The sequence below is a fragment of the Aplysia californica genome, unplaced genomic scaffold, assembly GCF_000002075.1.
Source record: "Aplysia californica isolate F4 #8 unplaced genomic scaffold, AplCal3.0 scaffold00072, whole genome shotgun sequence".
Lineage (NCBI taxonomy): Eukaryota > Metazoa > Mollusca > Gastropoda > Aplysiida > Aplysiidae > Aplysia > Aplysia californica.
In genome coordinates, this window is record NW_004797342.1 from 804306 (window position 1) to 823614 (window position 19309).

General features: G+C 38.9%; 1 protein-coding gene across 1 annotated transcript in view; it reads left to right on the plus strand.

Annotated features, from left to right (window-relative positions):
• Positions 1–308: 308 nt before the first annotated feature.
• LOC101853608 (gliomedin-like) overlaps positions 309–19309 on the plus strand; it is a gene marked incomplete in the record, with an annotated part of 98532 nt that continues 79531 nt past the window's right edge. The window contains 1 exon segment of the mRNA XM_035968655.1: positions 309–632. Coding sequence (XP_035824548.1) covers positions 598–632 — 35 coding nt within the window.

The window sequence follows — 19309 nt, forward strand, 5'->3', positions numbered from 1 at the left end:
ATACAGAGAGAGAGAGAGAGAGAGAGAGAGAGAGAGAGAGAGAGAGAAGCAAAACTGCTTGAAATTACTATAATCTAAAGCTAACAGAGTGTCAAACCAGTACTCAGGCCTAATCGTATGAGGAAAAAGGCGTTCGATGCACTTTAACCGTTTTCTGCCGAGAACGCGAGCGCTTCGGGCTGACATTCGAAGACGCGAAGTGGGCAAAACTCAGGGGAGAGAATTGATGAGAGGGGAGACAAGAAGCAGGGACACTGAACGCGCTGAGCTCTGGCTTTGAGGGTGGGACCAGACGCAGCGGTAAGATAAACCTATGACGCTCTCTTTCCTTCCGCTATAATGGCATTTTAATGTACACCTTGGACTTTTCGTTTGCTCGTGGTTTGTTTGCTTTTATTCGATTTCGGCCATCGCTTCGGTCAGGAAGTGCATTAGAATCAGTTTTTTCCTTTTAAGGTTTCTGCGATATTGTGAACAAATATCATCTATATTTTAAAATTGGAAGATGCACGTACTTCTTTTGCTATTCTTTGTGGACATGACATCTTATTCTTAGGACAAAAACACCCAAGGAGTTTGTTGGACGTGTCTAGATGAATGCACCGTCGGGTTGAAATTTCAGGGAGAAAAAAGTAAGTCACAAACGAAGAAGAACAACAGTAACTACTAACAAAAAAAATAGATAAATACATTTTTTTTAAATAATAAAGGAATAACGAAATAAAGGAATAAAGGAATGAGTGAATGAATAAAACTGAAGAAACAACGGAAAGAACAAACAAAACAAAACCCATAAAAAACACCAACTACAACAACAGACAAACAAACACAAGTCTTTTCTAAGGAAAAAATAAAAAAAACCCTCTTTTCAAAAAGTGACGTTTTTTGTGTGTTTTTTCTCCTGCTTTTTACTTTTTCTGTTAAAAAATGTTCTAACCTAGTAATGATTAATTTTCGTAACTTTGCAAAGACTATTTTTATTTTATGGTGCGTTTCTCTTGTTTAAAGTTACCTACTAACTTCACCAATGTCATTAGTAATGGGTCGACGTTTGATGGCAGAGGAAGTAACCATGTTATTACGAGGAAGCAAGCGTTCTTCCGACTAAGCAGCTAATTCATTGCATATGTCATTCTAAGATCGATACAGCCTAATTTACGAGTCAACAATTTCAAATCTTGTTGTCTCGTTCCTAATAACTTAGAAAAGATTGTAAAGACTTTGAACAAAGCATTGTTACTATTAACTTTACAGAAACTGGTCACGGTTTTGTTGAACATGTTGTAACATATAAAAACATCACGCAGCTTACATCAACAGGTTTTTTGTACACATAATGTGTTCACCTTCTGTTCTGACGTCTTATAACATGAAATTCATACTTTCATCTTTGAATAGCCAGTTGTCATGTACAAGGACGTTGAGCACATATACTCCCCTCCCATCGCTGCGTACGGTGCCCTTATTCATGCTATGCAAATAAATAAGGCAGTCCTCTAAAAAAAAAAGACAATGAAGTATGTTTTTAACTTCTCAATACTAAGCCTACTGCCTCATTGAACATAAGTTAAAGTTAAAGAACATTTTGAAATGTTGCAGTAAACTGAGTACGCCCCCCCCCCCTTTCCACACACTCTTTTTCACACTCTTAAAAGGAAAGGGGGTACGTGTTCTCCCCCCACTCCTCTCTCTTTTCTTCCCACTTGCCCCCATATCTTCTCGAACATCTCTCCCCCCCCCCCACCTCCTTTTTCCTGTCTGTGTTCCAATATATTATAATGGTAGCCGAAAGATTCTATCTGCATTTGTGATCCTGTTGCAGTAGACGGTATAATATTGCATCAGCTATTGAAGCTGTTTAAACTCTCACAAATTTCCTTAACAAGTCTAAAATTTTCAGTGTCGCTTATTTTTTCTTCTTTCAATTTGATACTTTTTCAACCCACAAGAGGCTCCTGGAATGTCAACCTCAAATGTATTGACGTAGCTACATTAAATCTTCTAGTCTTATCACTCTTATCCCTATCCTTCTGGGATTCGTTTCCAATCGTCGGGACCCGTATCTATGATCTCATTCAAAGCCACCAATCAAACGTTAGCAACTAGGTCAGAACATAAACTAACCCAATTAACAAACAAAGAGACATAAACATAAAATGTACTATTTTCTTCGTTGTAAGTTTTTAAAAGATGCTGTTGTAACTTGTTTGAAATATCTGCAGTGATATCTGTTTTAGAATAAATGAGCTGATCCGAGAAAGGGGGTAAGAGTGGGGGTGTCCGGAAGAAAAGTAATTTGGGGGGGGGGGGGCTTTTTTCATTGCATTCCCTACAAGACGTGACTTATAAGACTAACATGGACATTATTAAACTGTCACTGTTCAAAATCCTCACCCAGGTAAATCACTTGGAGTCCACCTTTTATTGACGTTGTTCTCGTTATACAAGGCCTACCCTTGCAACAAAGGGAACGAGGATCCCATCTTTTATTATGATATTTCAATTAAAGCGCCATAGATATGTCTGACATAACACCAAACTATACACCTTGTGACTGTTTGATTTTACTTACATCAGTGGAAGTACCTGGCGTCATTTATTTGGTTAAAGTATTGTTTTAGTCGTTATGAGACTGTTTTTGTCTTTGTACGAATTTTAATGACCTGCATGAGGAATAAAAAATAAAAACACGACAAGATTCACTTTTGATAATTATCTGAGCTGTTATTAACGAACACCAATCAATGACATATGCATACAATTAACAGTTTTCGTGTCATTTCAGGTGTATGTGTGCATGTTTATGGTATATCGAAAACAAAAGTTATCCTACAATATTGGTTTAGAATAACGGGAGCGCGATAGGTAAAAACGTAGATCAGACTTAAATCCTGATCAAATTTGAACCGACCCACTGAGGCATTCTGCACAGAATGACCAGCTACCATGCCATGCAATAATGTACATTCCCTCATTTATTTCCATGTTATAAAATGAAATTAATAATATTGTTCAAGAGATACTCTTTGAATTTGGGCTTCTTTTCTATCTGTTCAAAATGATGACATAATTTTATGATTAAAGACGTGGCGTCTGTTGCCTAGTGGTTAGGCTATCGGACTCGTAATCGCGAGGTTGAGGGTTCGGGGGTTCGAGCCTCAGCTCGGTCTGACGTTGTGTCCTTGGGAAAGACACTCTACACGAATTTCCCACTTGGCTCGGTCTTTTCGCAGATGAACTTTAATCACGGGGGTCCCGCCTCTTAAAAAACCTAACAGTGTTGATAGGGGCGGTAAACCTATACCATTTTGTTATTTAAACAAAAATTAAGGCCTTTAGTGTTGCACATTGATACTACAGTACCATGTATGTGTAGAACACGTGCCTTCGTTTGTAGGTCGTACTAACAAAGACAAGAAATAATATAGCCGACAACCATCGTAAACCATTAATTTCTCTCTTTTAGACCTGTTACTTGTGACTGTCATATGATAATTTCTTGGATGTGTACGACTTCGGTAGAATGACCTGTTGCAGGGCAGGTTTTCCTTTTGCTTTCAAGGCATTAATGACGTTCAGATTCCCGTTGATGAAAAGCATGGTCATATTTGGAGTGTGTTTGAAGGGAGGGGGGGGGGTACATTTTGTTCTTTTTATTTTGTTTTGAAGGTTGGTCTAACCGGATGTACTCCATTTCTGACCCTTCCCACCTCACAGCGCTCAGTATCAAGTTTTTATATAGTCCAATGACATGGCAATATTATCATTTGCCTTACCGTACTTTGATCAACAATTTTATATGTACTTATTATGTATGACTATTTAATTCATTGTACTCATTTTCATGCTGCCTCTTCTGGGTGATTCAATTTTGCAATAGATACTAATTTGTCAAATTGCTAGAATTAACACCCGATGTCCTTCCACTTTTGTACAGCACAACGGCATCTATGCTGGTTGCTTTCTCACAGGTCTACCACATGGAGCTGAACAAAGAAACCGCGCCACATTAAGCACAAAACTAATCACCAAAGTAAACCAAGATTCTTCGACTACTTTCAGTAAAGGGTGAAGGGCAAAGCATACATCGGCGCCGAAGCTCTGTGTCCAGAATGAAATAACGCAAAATCTGGATAAAATCAAAGCCAAACGTTATTCAAGTAAAAAGGAAATAAAGAAATGGAAGTAAATCTTGGATGTGTAGACGGCGCGCTCTCGGCGTAACAGAAACATTATCTTGATTCTGAGAAAATTGACTTTAGTTCCCCGGTCTTCAAGCAAATGCAAGTAAATCAGTTTGTCTGGAAAAGCAAAATGAAAAGAAAAATTGAGCTGAAAACATGGAGAAAAGCAGTGGAGAGGAAATTCAACGTAAATCATCCGTCAACTCTAGAAGGATGTAACTTGCTGGCAAAATACCTCTCTCTGAATTGTTTTTTGGAATCTATAATACTTGTTACTAATTTTCCCATATTGTGTAAAACACCTATTTGGTGCGATTTCAGATATTCATTTTTGTTGATTTAATGTGACCTGTATTTTTTAGAAAATAAATTACATCTAGGTATAGTTACCCAGTCTTACTGCCCTCACTTCAATTAATGAAATACCAAAAGTTTAAAGTTTTAGTGATCCTGTTCTATTGAAAAAGTCTTCACTGTGTCATTATGCTGATATACTTACAACACGTAACATAATAATTATTTCCACTGTATAAAAGCGTCTTCATGCTCTGAGAAGCATGTTAAATAGAAAATACCGAGTAACAAATACGCTGTTACGTGTAACCTCAAAAGCCAAGGTAAATTTAGCACAAATACTGATAGTATGTTCGCTGTTTTTTTGCTGATCTTTTTTCTGTGGACGAGTTAAAAAGAAGTAAGGGTAAGAAGTCTTAGGTCCTGACATGACTCTAAAATATTTGTATACCTGTCAGTTCTTTGACAATTTTCAACCTTTTCTGAGTGAGTGAGTGAGTGAGTGAGTGAGTGAGTGAGTGAGTGAGTGAGTGAGTGAGTGCGTGAGTGAGTGAGTGAGTGAGTGCGTGAATGAGTGAGTGAGTGAGTGAGTGAATGAGTGAGTGAGTGAGTGAGTGAGTGAGTGAGTGAGTGAGTGAGTGGGTGTAAGTAATTAAGGGTATGTGCATAAAGCCCATTTTATCGTTGTTAGGTTATATTTATAAGGCGGGATATCCGAATTGAACCTCATTCTCCGGTAGTACAGAGCCAAATGGGTTGAGAACCTTGGAAACTCCGCAAAATTCTGAGTTCAAGAACATCCAGGCGGCAGTTGGAACCAGGACCGTTTACTTCGTAGTTCAGCATGATAACAACTTTGCTTACCCTTTCTGAACATGTTGCAGAATGAATAAATAGCCTTAGAAAACATGTTGTGAGGAAATATTCCTGAAATAATTATCCACGGATTGTTTGGTGCATGTTTTGACACGTTTTTCTTAAATCTACTTTTCTACACCCCCCTCAACATAATTAGGGTCATTTAGGAGGCTGGCTTCTGGCTATGTCTGTCAGGGCCAACCCGGGCTAAGACGGATACAAAATCTTAGCAAAATACCGAGATACTAGATAAAAATCATCCCAACTTGAGAATCGAGCTCAGGTCTCCAGCGTGCGACAACGAAAGGCCTAACCGCTACACTACAGACTGGCTTCATCTTTTGAAGGCTAAATATTGGTTGTTGTTGTTGTTGTTTTTGTTGTGGTCTTATTCTTTTTTTTTTGGGCCCTGCTTGGCTTCCTTTGTTGCCAGAGAGACTGTCCACGAGGTTTTTTTCATTTGATACTTTGAGCTATTTAGTTTTCCCTAGAACAGTCTCCGCTATTGTAATTCGGTACTTTTATTCTATTATTATATTTATTCTTAGCTTAAGACAAAATGCAGGGTGCTGTCGTGGCCTCGAGGTTAATGTGTTGGCCTCTCATTCAAAAGGTCCCGGGTTCGAATCCGGGTAGAGACCGAATAATTTTCTTCTCTAAATTTGTCTCCTTTCACCTCATTTCCTGCTCTCTAGCAATGTTCTGTCGTCTGCTTTCGTCTCCTCTTTCTGCCCCCACCCCCTCACCTCCTTTGCCCCTTCCTCTGGGCTCCTGATTCTTTCTGCAGCCTTTCTACTGCTACTCCTTCGCTTCATCTTACTGCTGTCTTTCAGCCACACCCCTGATCTTCTGGTAGGAAAGATCTACGCCTAGCCTTCTCGAATCTCGGAGGGCCTGTGTGCAAGTTGCACACGTTAAAGATCCCCTGGTGGTTTAAAATCAATAAGAGTAGGCTTCGGCCGCCACCCGGGCAAAATTCAAAATTTCCTACCAACTGAAAATATTAGGTGTGTCCCGCGCGCTCATATGACCTTATGCAGTTGCGAGCGCCGTAAAACACTTTACAAAAACAAACAAAGACAAAATGCAAAGTCCCCCCCCCCCACACACACACAACTTGGTAGGCCTATTAGTAGGCTAATGGTATAACTTCTGAACTAATTTCAAACAGGAGGGAAAAAAACAACAACAATTTCTTTGTCCTTCAAATGTGCGACACTTGCAAGATAGTTGTAGTTTCTGTGGCAACTCGTAGATTTTAAACAAATATTTATAAGGAATATAATAAAATATTTATAAAACCCAATAACAACAACAAAAAAAAGAAAATGTTTAAAAAAATCTACTGATCGTATTATTTTGATCAAGAACAGAGCATTCACAAATCCTTCTCAGATTTCAGAGCACTAGAATGAGGTTATAAGAACATTGAATTAACGCTGGCAAGAGTGCTCGCCACTAATGGATTAAACGCTTGGGTCGTCTACGGTTTTTGTTTGTTTGTTTGAGTTTTTTGTTTGTTTTTGTTTCTTTTTTATGACATCGTAGTTGTTTGGGATTTGCTGTGAAAAGTTGAGTTGACTAAGGCTCTAAAATGTTTGTTTAGTTGTGCCTCTTGGTTTTTTTTTTTGGTTTGTTTTATGAATGGGCTAGGCGCTCGTCAATTTTGGGCATGTGGAGTTACTGGTATCGCCTTAAAACTTGTATATTTGCATTGCTTACGAAGAACAAAATACCAATTTATCTCCACTACAAGTCGAGATATTTGCCATTGAAAAAGGCGGGGGTCGTTTGGTTTAAAAGATATACATTATCGAGAATATGGCCGCCAAAATTGTGTTATTTTTCATAGCCTGAGAGTCCGTGGAAACTGGAGATTTACACTTTTTATGCCTTTGGTCTACGTTTTCAAGGAAAACCCACACAGAAATGGGTTCTTAAATGGATGTAAAAGGTGCTGAGCCAAAAAAACGCTGTTCGATTTAAAAAAATTGTCAAACTGACGGAAAAATGCCAATTTCTTCAATTTCATTATTTTGACGAGCGCCTGATTCCACCACGCTGAGACACATTTATCTTTTCTCCGACTTCGAAGACTGTACCAGTTGTTTGGTTGTTGTTGTTTTTTTTGTTAGTATCACATAAAATCGAATAGGCTACACAAACATCAAGTCAAAACGAGCACTCATCGCTGATATACGTGCACTAGATGTAATAAAAACAGGGTCGTACACGCAGCAAAGAGGTTAAATACAAAAGCAGAGAAAGGAGAGAGAGAGAGAGAGAGAGAGAGAGAGAGAGAGAGAGAGAGAGAGAGAGAGAGAGAGAGAGAAAGAGAGAGAAGGAGTAGGTGAGGGAAAGAAAGAGAGAGTGAAAGATAGTGGGAGAGAGAAAGAGAGAGAATATATGCGAGAGATTGAGAGAGAGAAAGAAAGAAAGAGAGAGAGGAAGAGAGGGAGAGAGAGAAAGAGAGAGAGAGAGACAGAGAGAGAGAGAAAGAGACAGAGAGACAGAGAGAGAGCGAGAAGGCACTAGAGGGAGCATTGAGAGAAAAAGGAGAGAGAGAGAGAGAGAGAGAGAGAGAGAGAGAGAGAGAGAGAGAGAGAGAGAAAGGTTTGAATGGAGGGAGGAAACAGGACACGTCTTATCTCAGAGACGGTATCTGTTGTCCACGGAGTCTGAGCACAACTGTCCGCACAGATAAACATGGCCGCCCCTTATCCAATATTGCCATCAACACAGAGAATTTCCAGGCAATTTACTTTGATTACTTCTCCACTTCACTTTTTTTTTTTACTTTCCGTATCTACCCTTTTCTCCACGTCTCTAGCTCACTTCAAATCAATGACCGCCTTGTCCACAACCCTTTGCAATCCTTGCATTTCGAAAAAGAGCATACCAACAAAAACAAGCCTCATGATACGGTGTACACACAATCACAGACGCGAAACTAAAGCAACGTTTAAAAAAAGCACCAAAAAAAATTCGAATTTGAAGACGTCCAGAAAAGGAAAACAAAACAAAAAGAAACTCTCTTCTTTAAACAAAATTACGGAAACGGTCACCTCTTCAATATCTGAGACAGAACAAAGAAGACTGAGTACAGCAACTGTAGAATATGATCTTGTTGTGAAAGAAAATTAGAACTGATTGCTAAGGTGTATTGGCCAAATACTTTCCATTGAAAGTAAATAAAAAATAAATAAATACATTTTTTCAAAATGATTGAAAATTCAATGGTCCAATACTTAGTCCCCTAACAACTTCCGTAAGGAAAATGTATTTCATAGTGTATTATAATTATGTTTGTCTTTGTGTTGGGTTGCTGCATCCCACTCGGTCCAGCCTCCTAAATGGTCTAGTTTGTTACAAAGCACTGATAATTGAAACAAGAAGAAATATGGTTAACAAAATCAAAATAATTATCACAGCGTTCCCCGCTCTCATCTGAGTTACTCCTGGTTTGACTGCTGTCGACTATACCTGTTGTGCTTCAACTCAGAATGCAAAACCTTGGCGAGTCATTGTGATCAAATCAGGTGCTCGTTAAAAATTGAAATCCAAGAAATCGGCATTTGTCCACTCGTTAGAAAAATCTTTGCACATATATAAATATATATATATATATATATATATATATATATATATATATATATATATATATATATATATATATATATATTGGGGGGAGGGGCTCAACATCCACTATTTATAAGCACATTATTATGAGGGTTTTACTGATAAACCTTGATCATTTGTTAAAAAAACATACATTTGCAGATTCTAAGGACACTCAATGTTTCGCGAAGTCAGCAATCTTCAATGGCCTTTTTTGTCACTAATTTTTACCTCTGTCACCAGGCGACCCCACATCCTTCAATCACAAATTACTCGACGTTTATTCAAGATAGATACAAAGCACTATTTTTATCAAAATGAAGACCAATGAACATGCTTTTAGATGATACCAATAACTCTATATGCCAAAAATTTAACAATTGCCTGATTCTACCGCGTCGTGTCACATTATTGGTTTCTCTTCTGCTTCTCGGTAGAATGTTTCTTTGAGAGCGTAGCTTCCGGGCTACACTACTGAAATCAGTTATTTGAAGCACCGTGTGTCCAGCCATGTTGAGTTGTCTCCACTTTTCAGCAATGTCCTGTCGCCGTCTTTTTAAGGTTATCCTCTGCGATGCTTGCTAGGAAATGTTGCCTCCATATCATCTCTTGCCGAACTATCCTCTCTCTTGGTTTGGCTTCCATTGCTCTCATTGCATCAAGAAACCCGTTTGGTTCGCTTTCAGCACCATTTTTTTTCTTGAAATGAGACGTTTGTTCTGTTTCAAATTCAAAGCACTTCCAGTATCCTTCTGGAGCACATTAGCTCAAGTAAGTGCTTGGTATGCTCTGTTTTCTTTTACGCTTTTTATATAACCTTTATTCTAACTGATCTTACTCCCCGTTGCTTTCACTTTAAGGGTGTATTATGCCATTTTGGAAGGAACTATTGTTTGTTTGCACAGACTGAAGAACACTTCAGTTTGGAGAGCAATTGATTTAGAATTGTCAGGATGCAAGGCTTAAATGAGCTTCTCAAATTCCAAAATTCCACTTTCGAAACCCATGCTCTATTGGTTGGTGAGTCTGTCTGAGACCATCGAAATGAATGGGAAACCGAAGCGAAAAGAAGAGTCTGTGATTGACCAGTGCTGTCCATCGGCCAAGAACATAGAAAACTGAAGACGTTGTGGGGATAATAATTATATGTTTGATTTGCTCAGTTATTTCTAAATATTGTAAGGAGTTCTTTATATTTTCAGCCTTACCGAAGGCTGGCTCAACTAACAAGTCGTATTATGAGGGAGCGCTTCGAAAGAGACAAACAAAAGGAAATTGGAAGGGAAAAAAAGCTTTGTTGTTCTGCAGAGATCAAAATCAAATCGATTCGTTAATATAATAAATGTATGCCTTCAGTTCATATTATGATCCTCCCCTTGACACCTGTATCTGCAAGAGCTAAGCAGCCTGTAAAATGACGGAAGCGACCTAAATGTTGTTGGTCTTATGAAAAACACCAGCGACAGTCTTTTATCTGACTGTCAATATTTAACCGGGTGAACAAATTTTGGCAGCAGTTTATAATAGAAGGCTTACTCTTCCTTGCAACCTACCAACACTTATTGGATTTATCTTAACTTTAATGTCATTTTCACACTTTGGCATATTTACGATTTAAGGGATATGGAAAGATGCATCTCATGGAGGAACAATGCTACACGAAATACCCATTATCTTTTAAACACCGATAATAATAAGACCATATGCAGCTATTAACCCTCTGCATGTGTGTAATCTATCTATGCCTGACTGGCGTAAAATATTTTATCTTCGTTCTCCCCCCACCCCACCCCTTCTCTCTCTCTCTTTCTCTCTCTCTCTCTCTCTCTCTCTCTCTCTCTCTCTCTCTCTCTCTCTCTCTCTCTCTGTGTCTCTGTGTCTTCTGTCTGTTTCTGTCTTTCCCTGTTTCACCATCTCTCTGTCTCTCTAGCTATCTATGTCTGTCTCTTTCTGTTTCTCTTTCTCCCGCCTCTCTATCCCTGCCTCTCTGTGTGTCTGTCTTTCTCTCTCTCTCTCTCTCTCTCTCTCTCTCTCTCTCTCTCTCTCTCTCTCTTTCACTCTCACACACACACACACACACACTCTCTCTCTCTCTCTCTCTCTCTCTCTCTCTCTCTCTCTCTCTCTCTGGTTATTCCTTGTTTTCCCCATTATCTTTCCTAACAATCACTGTCTGTGTCTCAAAGTGGTTTCAGATCAGTTCCTGACTTGTTTCGCTCACGTTGATTAACATTTCGCCTCTCTCTGTCTCTCCTTGTCTCTCTGTCTCTCTGTATCACGCTCTCTTTCTCTCTCTGTCTCTCTGTCTCTCTGTCTTTCTGTAAGTCTTGCTCTCTCTCTCTCTTGCTCTCGCTCTCTCTCTCTCTTTCTACTCCCTTTTCTTCTTCTCTTCCCCACTCCCAGTTTCACTCCCTACCCTTCATTCACCCTCCCCCCCCTTCCCGATCTTTGTCTCTTCTTAAACTTTGTCTTCGTCTCCGTTTCTGGCTCTGTCAGTCTGTCTGCCTGCCCGTCTGTCTGTCTGTCTGTCTATCATCTGTCTCTTTGTCTGTCTCTCTATCTCTCCCTCCCCCACCTCTCTCTCTCTCTCTCTCTCTCTCTCTCTCTCTCTCTCTCTCTCTCTCTCTCTCTCTCTCTCTCTCTCTCTCTGTTTGCGTTGAACGTACCGAAATACCAGACTGTATGAATAAACAATATTTTTGATCTTAGCCCTGTCTATTTTGAGTTTCTTTTACTTCTCAAAACAAGTGTCCTTCTTCACATACACTTCCTTGTAATTGGATTAGACCGGAAAGAAGCACACCATCTCTGCCAAATATACGACAAAACTATCAGAAGCTGAACTCATGCGGAGAAAAGTAAATAATTAGAACAATACTTTTACTTCCCCAGCTTTGCTGTAAAAATTGAATACACTCAACGTTTCGAGAAACATAATTTTATTTCTTTCTAATACAAACGAGCCCTGTTGCCAACAAAACTTAAGTCCTAATCTAATTATTTAGACGTCAGAAAGCCAGAAGATTTTGCGTCCATGAAATCCAATGGTTTCAATCAAATCTGCCCGAAAGTTGGCGTGACAGACAAATCCAAGCAAATGATCGTATTAGGTAACATTTGGGCCAGCCGATGGCTATATGTTCATTCAGATGGGGAACGATTCTTGCCACTCCATTCCATATTAAGCACTACAATGTCGATCCCATAGCTTTGATTAGAAAGCATCACAACTTTTCAGCATTCGTGACCTTCCACAAGAAAACATACTATAGAACACAGTTTTTGGTTGCTTTAGGTTAAATCAATAAAAAATTTCCGAGAAACATTATGTTTCTTTCACTACTCAGAGCAGTACGAGTTAAGCATGTGTGGTATCATTCTAGAATTCCAGAAACACCATAATAGAACATTTCTTCTGTAATTATAGGAAAGAAGAACCTATTCACATTAGTAAATATGGAAAGAAACATGTCCAGTCAGTCTTCATGTGGCACGCTATTATGTTGTTTTAAAACTAAAACTGGTCTCAATGGCACTATCTCGACTAGTTTCAACAGACAATCCAAGGGAAGGTGCTCTGTTAATTTATTTCACTCTTCTGCTTTATTTTGAAGATAGTGAAAATGGTTGCACTTTGGTCTGGTTGCACACAGGGAAGTTTACCCCTATATTTTTAAAAAAGTAGTCCTCAAGTTTTCCTCACCGATATCACATTTGTAACATTTGGAGAGGGGCTAGGGAGGGCAGAAGGAAGGGACGATTTAAAGAAGAATGAAGCAGATAATGAGAACAGGAGCAGTGGGCAAGGAACATACATAATAGAGAGGTGCAATTCCCAAACAAAACAAAAACAAGAGAGTAGACCCTGCGATGTGATAGAGGAAAGCTACAAGTAAATATTATGCTCAAACCTGTGATCTTCTTGGGGGAGTTGGGGATCACACTGGCTTTCTGTCCTCAGCCTTTTTTAGCCTCTCTTGACGGAAAAACTCATTGCTGAATAAGCCGATATTGATACAGATTCCAGGGAGAACATTTTTCGTTTTATTTCTGCCTCAGATTCTTCTCCCATTGGAGTTTACAAGAATAAATATCAGACTGTAATTCAATATCAATAGCTCACCCTAGCTAGCAAAAACTTTCTTAACGTTTTCCTCGCTAATAAAGGTAAATTGCTTGATAGAGTTTGTGATCTTGATTTGAACTCCAAGAGATTGAGAAATTACAAATAACGTCCACAAACACGACCTGATTAAATGTAACGGTAAAAACAATATACCCTTTTTCTGTAGGGTTTTTTAATTCTATTATTAATTACTATTTTGCACTAACCCAGCCAGTACGTTTTTATTTTATGATTTTAAAATTATGTTCCCTGCATGACGACTCGAACGTCCGTATGTTTAAATGCTTGCTTATTTCTCTTGGTGTACAATCGTTGATTCCACCAGCACGTCCTTTGCTACTTTGTCTAATGCTTTTGGAAGACGAGCGTGTCTTGAATTGATTATGATGTTAAGTGCTGCTATGTAACCATGACCTATGCACGCGTGCGTGAGCAAGAATTGTCAGTGTACTTTTTGTGCCCCTCGTAGCGTTTCTGTATAAATCGACGTTTCGCAGTTTTGTTACATCCATAATCAATACACGCCCTCTTGTTTTAGTGTGCATTGTTCACACTATAAAATAAAAGAATAGCAACTCAAATTTCACTCACCGCCCCAAAAATTGGGCAAAAATGAGCGACCAGACATACTTCTTGTCAATTGATAATACGAAAATGAAATGCTCTACAATTTAACCGTTTTCGGAAGTCGAATTCTATCGAACAACGATGACCCGAACGTGCCAAAACTGTATAATTTTATAGAAAATGCCACTATTTTTAGATGTTTAAAGAAAACGATTCTGCTTCTCCGTCCGTGTCACTGGAAATAAAGTACACTATAATTATCGCGTTGCCAAGATTTGTTTGCGGTCAACTACTCTTCTATTTCAATGTTTGTAGAGAGTGGGAATTCGACCGACAAGTAAGTCTTCCTGCTTGGTCGAGTTAGAAAAACATGACTGGCCTGCGCACATACATGTATTTCTAGCGAAGTTGAGAAATAACAAACTTAGATCTCAAATTATTAACTTAACCGAAAAGCAACCCCCCCCCTTCCAATCCCCGTCCAAAGCCCTTCTCTGAAAATAGGGCCTGATGCCCCTAACAAATGAACTCTCTTGCTGTGCGTGCATAAATTGAGTGTGGTAAGGTCAAGTTTTCATCAATTCCGCAAAACAAAAAAATGTTGCTGATTAAGGCCGTCGTCGTTATACTGCAAGATCGGACAGCATTGACTCCGTTTTACAGACCTGCGGTCGTTAGTTATTTTTTGCCTCCGCCCGTTGCCATCCATATGAATTATTTTTTCGGACATCAAGTGGTGTAGACTTTTGCCTTACTATTTCTGCTTTGGTATATTTGAGTAGAACGTGTGAATTGCAGCTTTTTTGCTCTTAATTTATTGATATTTTTGTTCAATTCATAAGAAGTTATTCTATACCTGTTTCTGAAAGTGCACTTTCAAGACTTCGAAGCCATTTTTGGGGTAAAATTTTAATGTCTTTCAACTATTAAGTTGTTACACGTGTTCAAAGAGTAGACAGCAGGCACTTGAACTGAAATTTAAACACTTATTGCAACAATTACTTCGCTTGAGAATGGCGATTTTAATTGCCTTTGGGATCCAGGTACCATCAATTTCACCCCTCAGAGATATCACTCAGGCTTGATCAGAATAATAGGACGGTAAAAATAAAAGTCAGCTTTTGTATACAGCAAATTCCCGCTCAACAGAAAGCTCTATACACTTTAAAGTCAATATATTATTCTGTACCCCAGCAGACCTGACAACATTCTGAAACAATCTCAACTTCCTGAGAAGCTGCAAGCTGCCCTTTTACAGGCGCTAAAACACTAACATACTGACATGATCTTTCACTGTCTATAGCAGTGTACCCATTTCCACCTGGGTGAAGTGAGTCGAATTCGTGTGATGTGTCTTTCCCAAAGCACGCCCGGTCCTGGGGCATTTAGAAATGTATTTAGAAAGTTATACTAACTGGTGGCAAGTTGACAGGCATAATCATTATCAGTCCTGCTAGACTGACACTATAATTGGGTGAATAAATTTGTTGAAGTGAGCGGATGCAGGACAGATACATTGATTATGACATTTTATAATAATAATAATAAAAAATAACATAATTTGTATAGCGCATACCCCCGCTCGACAGCAAGCTCCATGCGCTTTACACTAAAATATTGCCCCAGCAGACCGACCATAGGGCACTGAGACACATTAACAAATTCCTGGGAAGCAGACAGCGCAAGCAGCTGATTAAGCGCTCAAACATTAACAAACGGACACGATCTTTCACTGTCTATAGCTGGGTACCCATTCCTACCTGGGTGAAGTGAGGAAAATTCGTGTAAAGTGCCTTTGCTAAAGACCCAACGTCGGCCCCTTACGGGTTTCGAACCCACGACCTTAGGATTGTGAGCCTGAGAGCCTAACTACTAGGACACCGACACCACATTTTAGAGACTGGAAATATTTGGTTGTACTCTCAACTATATCACTAACGGGTCTGTATATTTGAGGCTTTTTAATTCATGCAGGGGCCTCTGAAATTTGATCAACTTGTAGTGCTGAACGTTTACCGAATATAGGAACAAATACTCAGACTAAAATTGTAGCTAGATCTATCACTGGGAATGAGAAAGTTATGAACATAGCGACTAACTTTTTGAGTAATCTTTATACCCAGTTTAATCATTAATCTTGTCCATTCAACATAAAAAGAACCTTCTGGAGTGTCCCATCGAAGAATGCAATGAAAAAGCTTCAACAATTTACAACAGGAAGGGAAAAAGGGGGGGGGGGTTATTGTCATTAGTCTACAGTGATCACAAGTTTGCCGAAGGGAGATTAATACTCAAAAGTACACCGAAGTTAAAAAATATAATAGATGAAACATTTCACAGGCTGCGGAATAGATTCAAACCGAAACTTGAAGCATTCCGAATCAATGCTACTTCATCTAGGCAAACACAATAATATGAAACTATTAGTGATTGACCTAGAACAATACCATTTATATATCGAGCGTGAAAATGCTGAAGTTAATGTCAGCTTCGAATTATTCGGCAGGTTTTCTGCAGGAAAAAAATGCGGAAAAACAAGAATACCTTGGGGCTGTGGTGTTGGGATAGGAAGTTTGGTTTGGGGGGGGGATGCAAGTGGGGCAAGTGATGGGGATTACAGTGGGGCGTAGAAGGTGACAACGTTCTTTCAGGACGTGTGAAGCGCAGGTCTTCACAGACGGGGGAAAAAGGAGGGGAAGGGATGCGGAGGGGAGGTGATTATCACCTGAGAGGATGGCATAGTGAATCTGTCAGGGGTACAAGTGGCCGTTGAGTGGTGGGTATGACCCACTGATTTATTGATTGGTCTCTATTAAGCACTATCACTCGGTCAGCGGGCATTTTGTCTTACAGACCCGTACTGCACAGTCATTTCCGAGCGTAGTGCGTTCATTCAGAAACATTGTCTATAACGTCATCTTATCTCAGCCCTTTCTACTACATCAGTCATATTGTTCTCTTGCTTAGTAGCAGGGTAGAGTTAAGTGTGCGAAACTTTGAAGCAATAAAATGTTTTTCTTCAGCTTTAGATTGGACTGTATAGAAAAAAAAGACTTCAGAAGTGCCTCGGGGCCGGTTGCGAACGACGATAGCGATAACTTGTAAGCACACAAGTTAGTCTGCTTTGACTATGAAAGTTAATTTTTACGAAGATTTTTGGCCACATTCCTTTCACTGTTTTGAAAATATGATAGCATAGACGTAGGGTAACAAACACACTAACAATGTCATCACTTAGAAGCGGCCTCCATGTGATTTTTCGGCCTACTTTTATTACATGCTAGGGATGAAGATGACGAAATATTTCCAAATTTTTGGTCACTCTATGCGAGGAGTTGGGAATGAGGGTTGTGTCCTGCCCCACAGGACAGCCTTGCGGAGATCTAGAGTAAGCACCAAACAAACTTAACACTAAGACTAATACGCACGTCAACTCCTACATCAGGACATCATCATCGCCAACATAAATACTCATCCTCATGTTCACCATCACAATTACCATTACCGTCACCATCGCCAACATCATCATCATCATCATCATCTCATCATCATCATCATCATCATCATCATCATCATCACCATCATCATTACCAACTCAACAATTCCCCTTTCACATAACAATTTGCACCATTACTTTCTTTTTACGTAACCAACAAAGACGGTCACCAAAATCAAGACACGGAAAAAAAGCTTTGGATTGGACTTTATAGAAGAAAAAAAAGAAAAGAAAAGGAGGACAAAAGGGTAAGGCCAAAATGCAAAACTAGTTTTCAGGAAAGGATATAATTATAATTAGCTTTATTTAGGATAACGCTCATTTTTCATTAGAGAACTATTACTTCCTCAAGATGGTAACAAAGACCAGAGTGTTTATATCGAGAGTGACTGAAGTCTAATCTTCTATCTATATAAAACATTCACCCCCCCCCCCCCTTCTTGCGGTTTAAGTTTAAGTGACAAGGACAGAAAAATGACCTTGCTTCGCTAGCAAAACAGAAGAAATACGAACATAAACACTAGGGGTGTAGAAAGAAGTAAGTGTATAAATGCATCTCCTTGTATCAAACTTTTTCTTTCAGAACTTCAATGTTCTTTAAAAAGTGCAAATCAAATGAAAGTTTCTATAAAATGTGCTTTGAATTTCATTAAGTTCACTTATATGAGCATTAGTCTTGCATGCATTTGTTTAGTCCTTTTGTTTAGCCATGAAAGCTGCGTGCTCGTTTAATTTCTTTCTTTTTTTAAAAATGACCATTAGATTAAGCTCATCAGCACTTGTCTTGGATAAGAGTTAACAATTTTAAGTGATGCAATTTCCCGCAAATATAGACATAGACTATTTCGAATGCAGATTGTTTATATCACGCTGAATTTTAAGGTCAATAGCATTGTTTTTCCCAATTTTTGAAGTAAATGTATATTCTCTTCCGAATGGGATAAAAAACAAAACAACAACAATAATCCGTAATATTTTGGCAAATCAAAATGATAGCTTTCATGGGTCAAAACAAATTTGGCTAGTCTTTCACTTATCTTAAAACACAGCGTTCACCTTATTTTTCTCAAAGGTTTTTTTGCGCCTCTTATCGATTGTGAATTGATCACTGAGGACGTGGGGGGGGGGGCGATACTGCCTCTGCCTGTCAGAGCCAACCTTGCCAGGGCATGGAATGCATCCCAGCCTAAAGCCTAGATCCCAGCAGTATAACGGGGAACACAGGCAACACAGGAATCGAACCCAGATGCTTTGTGTGTTAGACGAAAAGCTCAAAATAGATAGATAGATAGATAGATAGATAGATAGATAGATAGATAGATAGATAGATAGATAGATAGATAGATAGATAGATAGATAGAAATGCTAGAATTTCTTTTAGCGCACTTTTATTTCTTTAAGGCCTAGCCGGGAAAAGCTTAATGATTTGCAAATTCTTGTCTTTTATCTTTCTGCATACCAAAAATTGGTGAATAAATAAATTGGAAGAATTTCAAGGGCGTTTGAAGCAACTCACTGTGCAATTGTGTTAAACAGGGCTGTCCTCGTTATGTCACCTTACGTTCCTATATGCTGTGTTCGGTCTGGGATATGTCACTATTTTGTTACGATGTAAAAAAAAAAAAAAAAGGGGGGGGGGTAGATTAAATGATTTTGCAAAATTATCCCCATTTTTACTTTCATGCTTTACTTACTACGTGGGCTGCTAAGCACCTCTTCTTTTTCTGCTACTAAACTGACATCACTTACAAAGTTGATATTTTTGTGATAATAGCTTGAAAGCAGGCACGAAATCTTTTTTTTTCTCTTCCAATACATTGTTCAACCAATTTTCGGGATATTTTGTTCTTATTTTCCCCCGCATAAACTCAATGAAAAACTCTTTGATTCACTCTGACAACTTTTGTTTTGCAGAAATGTTTTCCTTGAAGGGTGCGTTACCCACTTATACTAAAGGTACAATTACACAGACTTAATAAGTTGCCTGGGCTTCCTTGATATTGCAATGACTTACAACCTAGAGTATAAAAAAGACACGGCCAAATTAACCTATATCATTACTGTAATGGCTTTCTGTTCATTCTGTTATAAACAACACGAACAGGCTTCATTTCACAAATATAATTCTTCCTATGCCATTAATCCACCTCCACCCCCTCCCCCTCC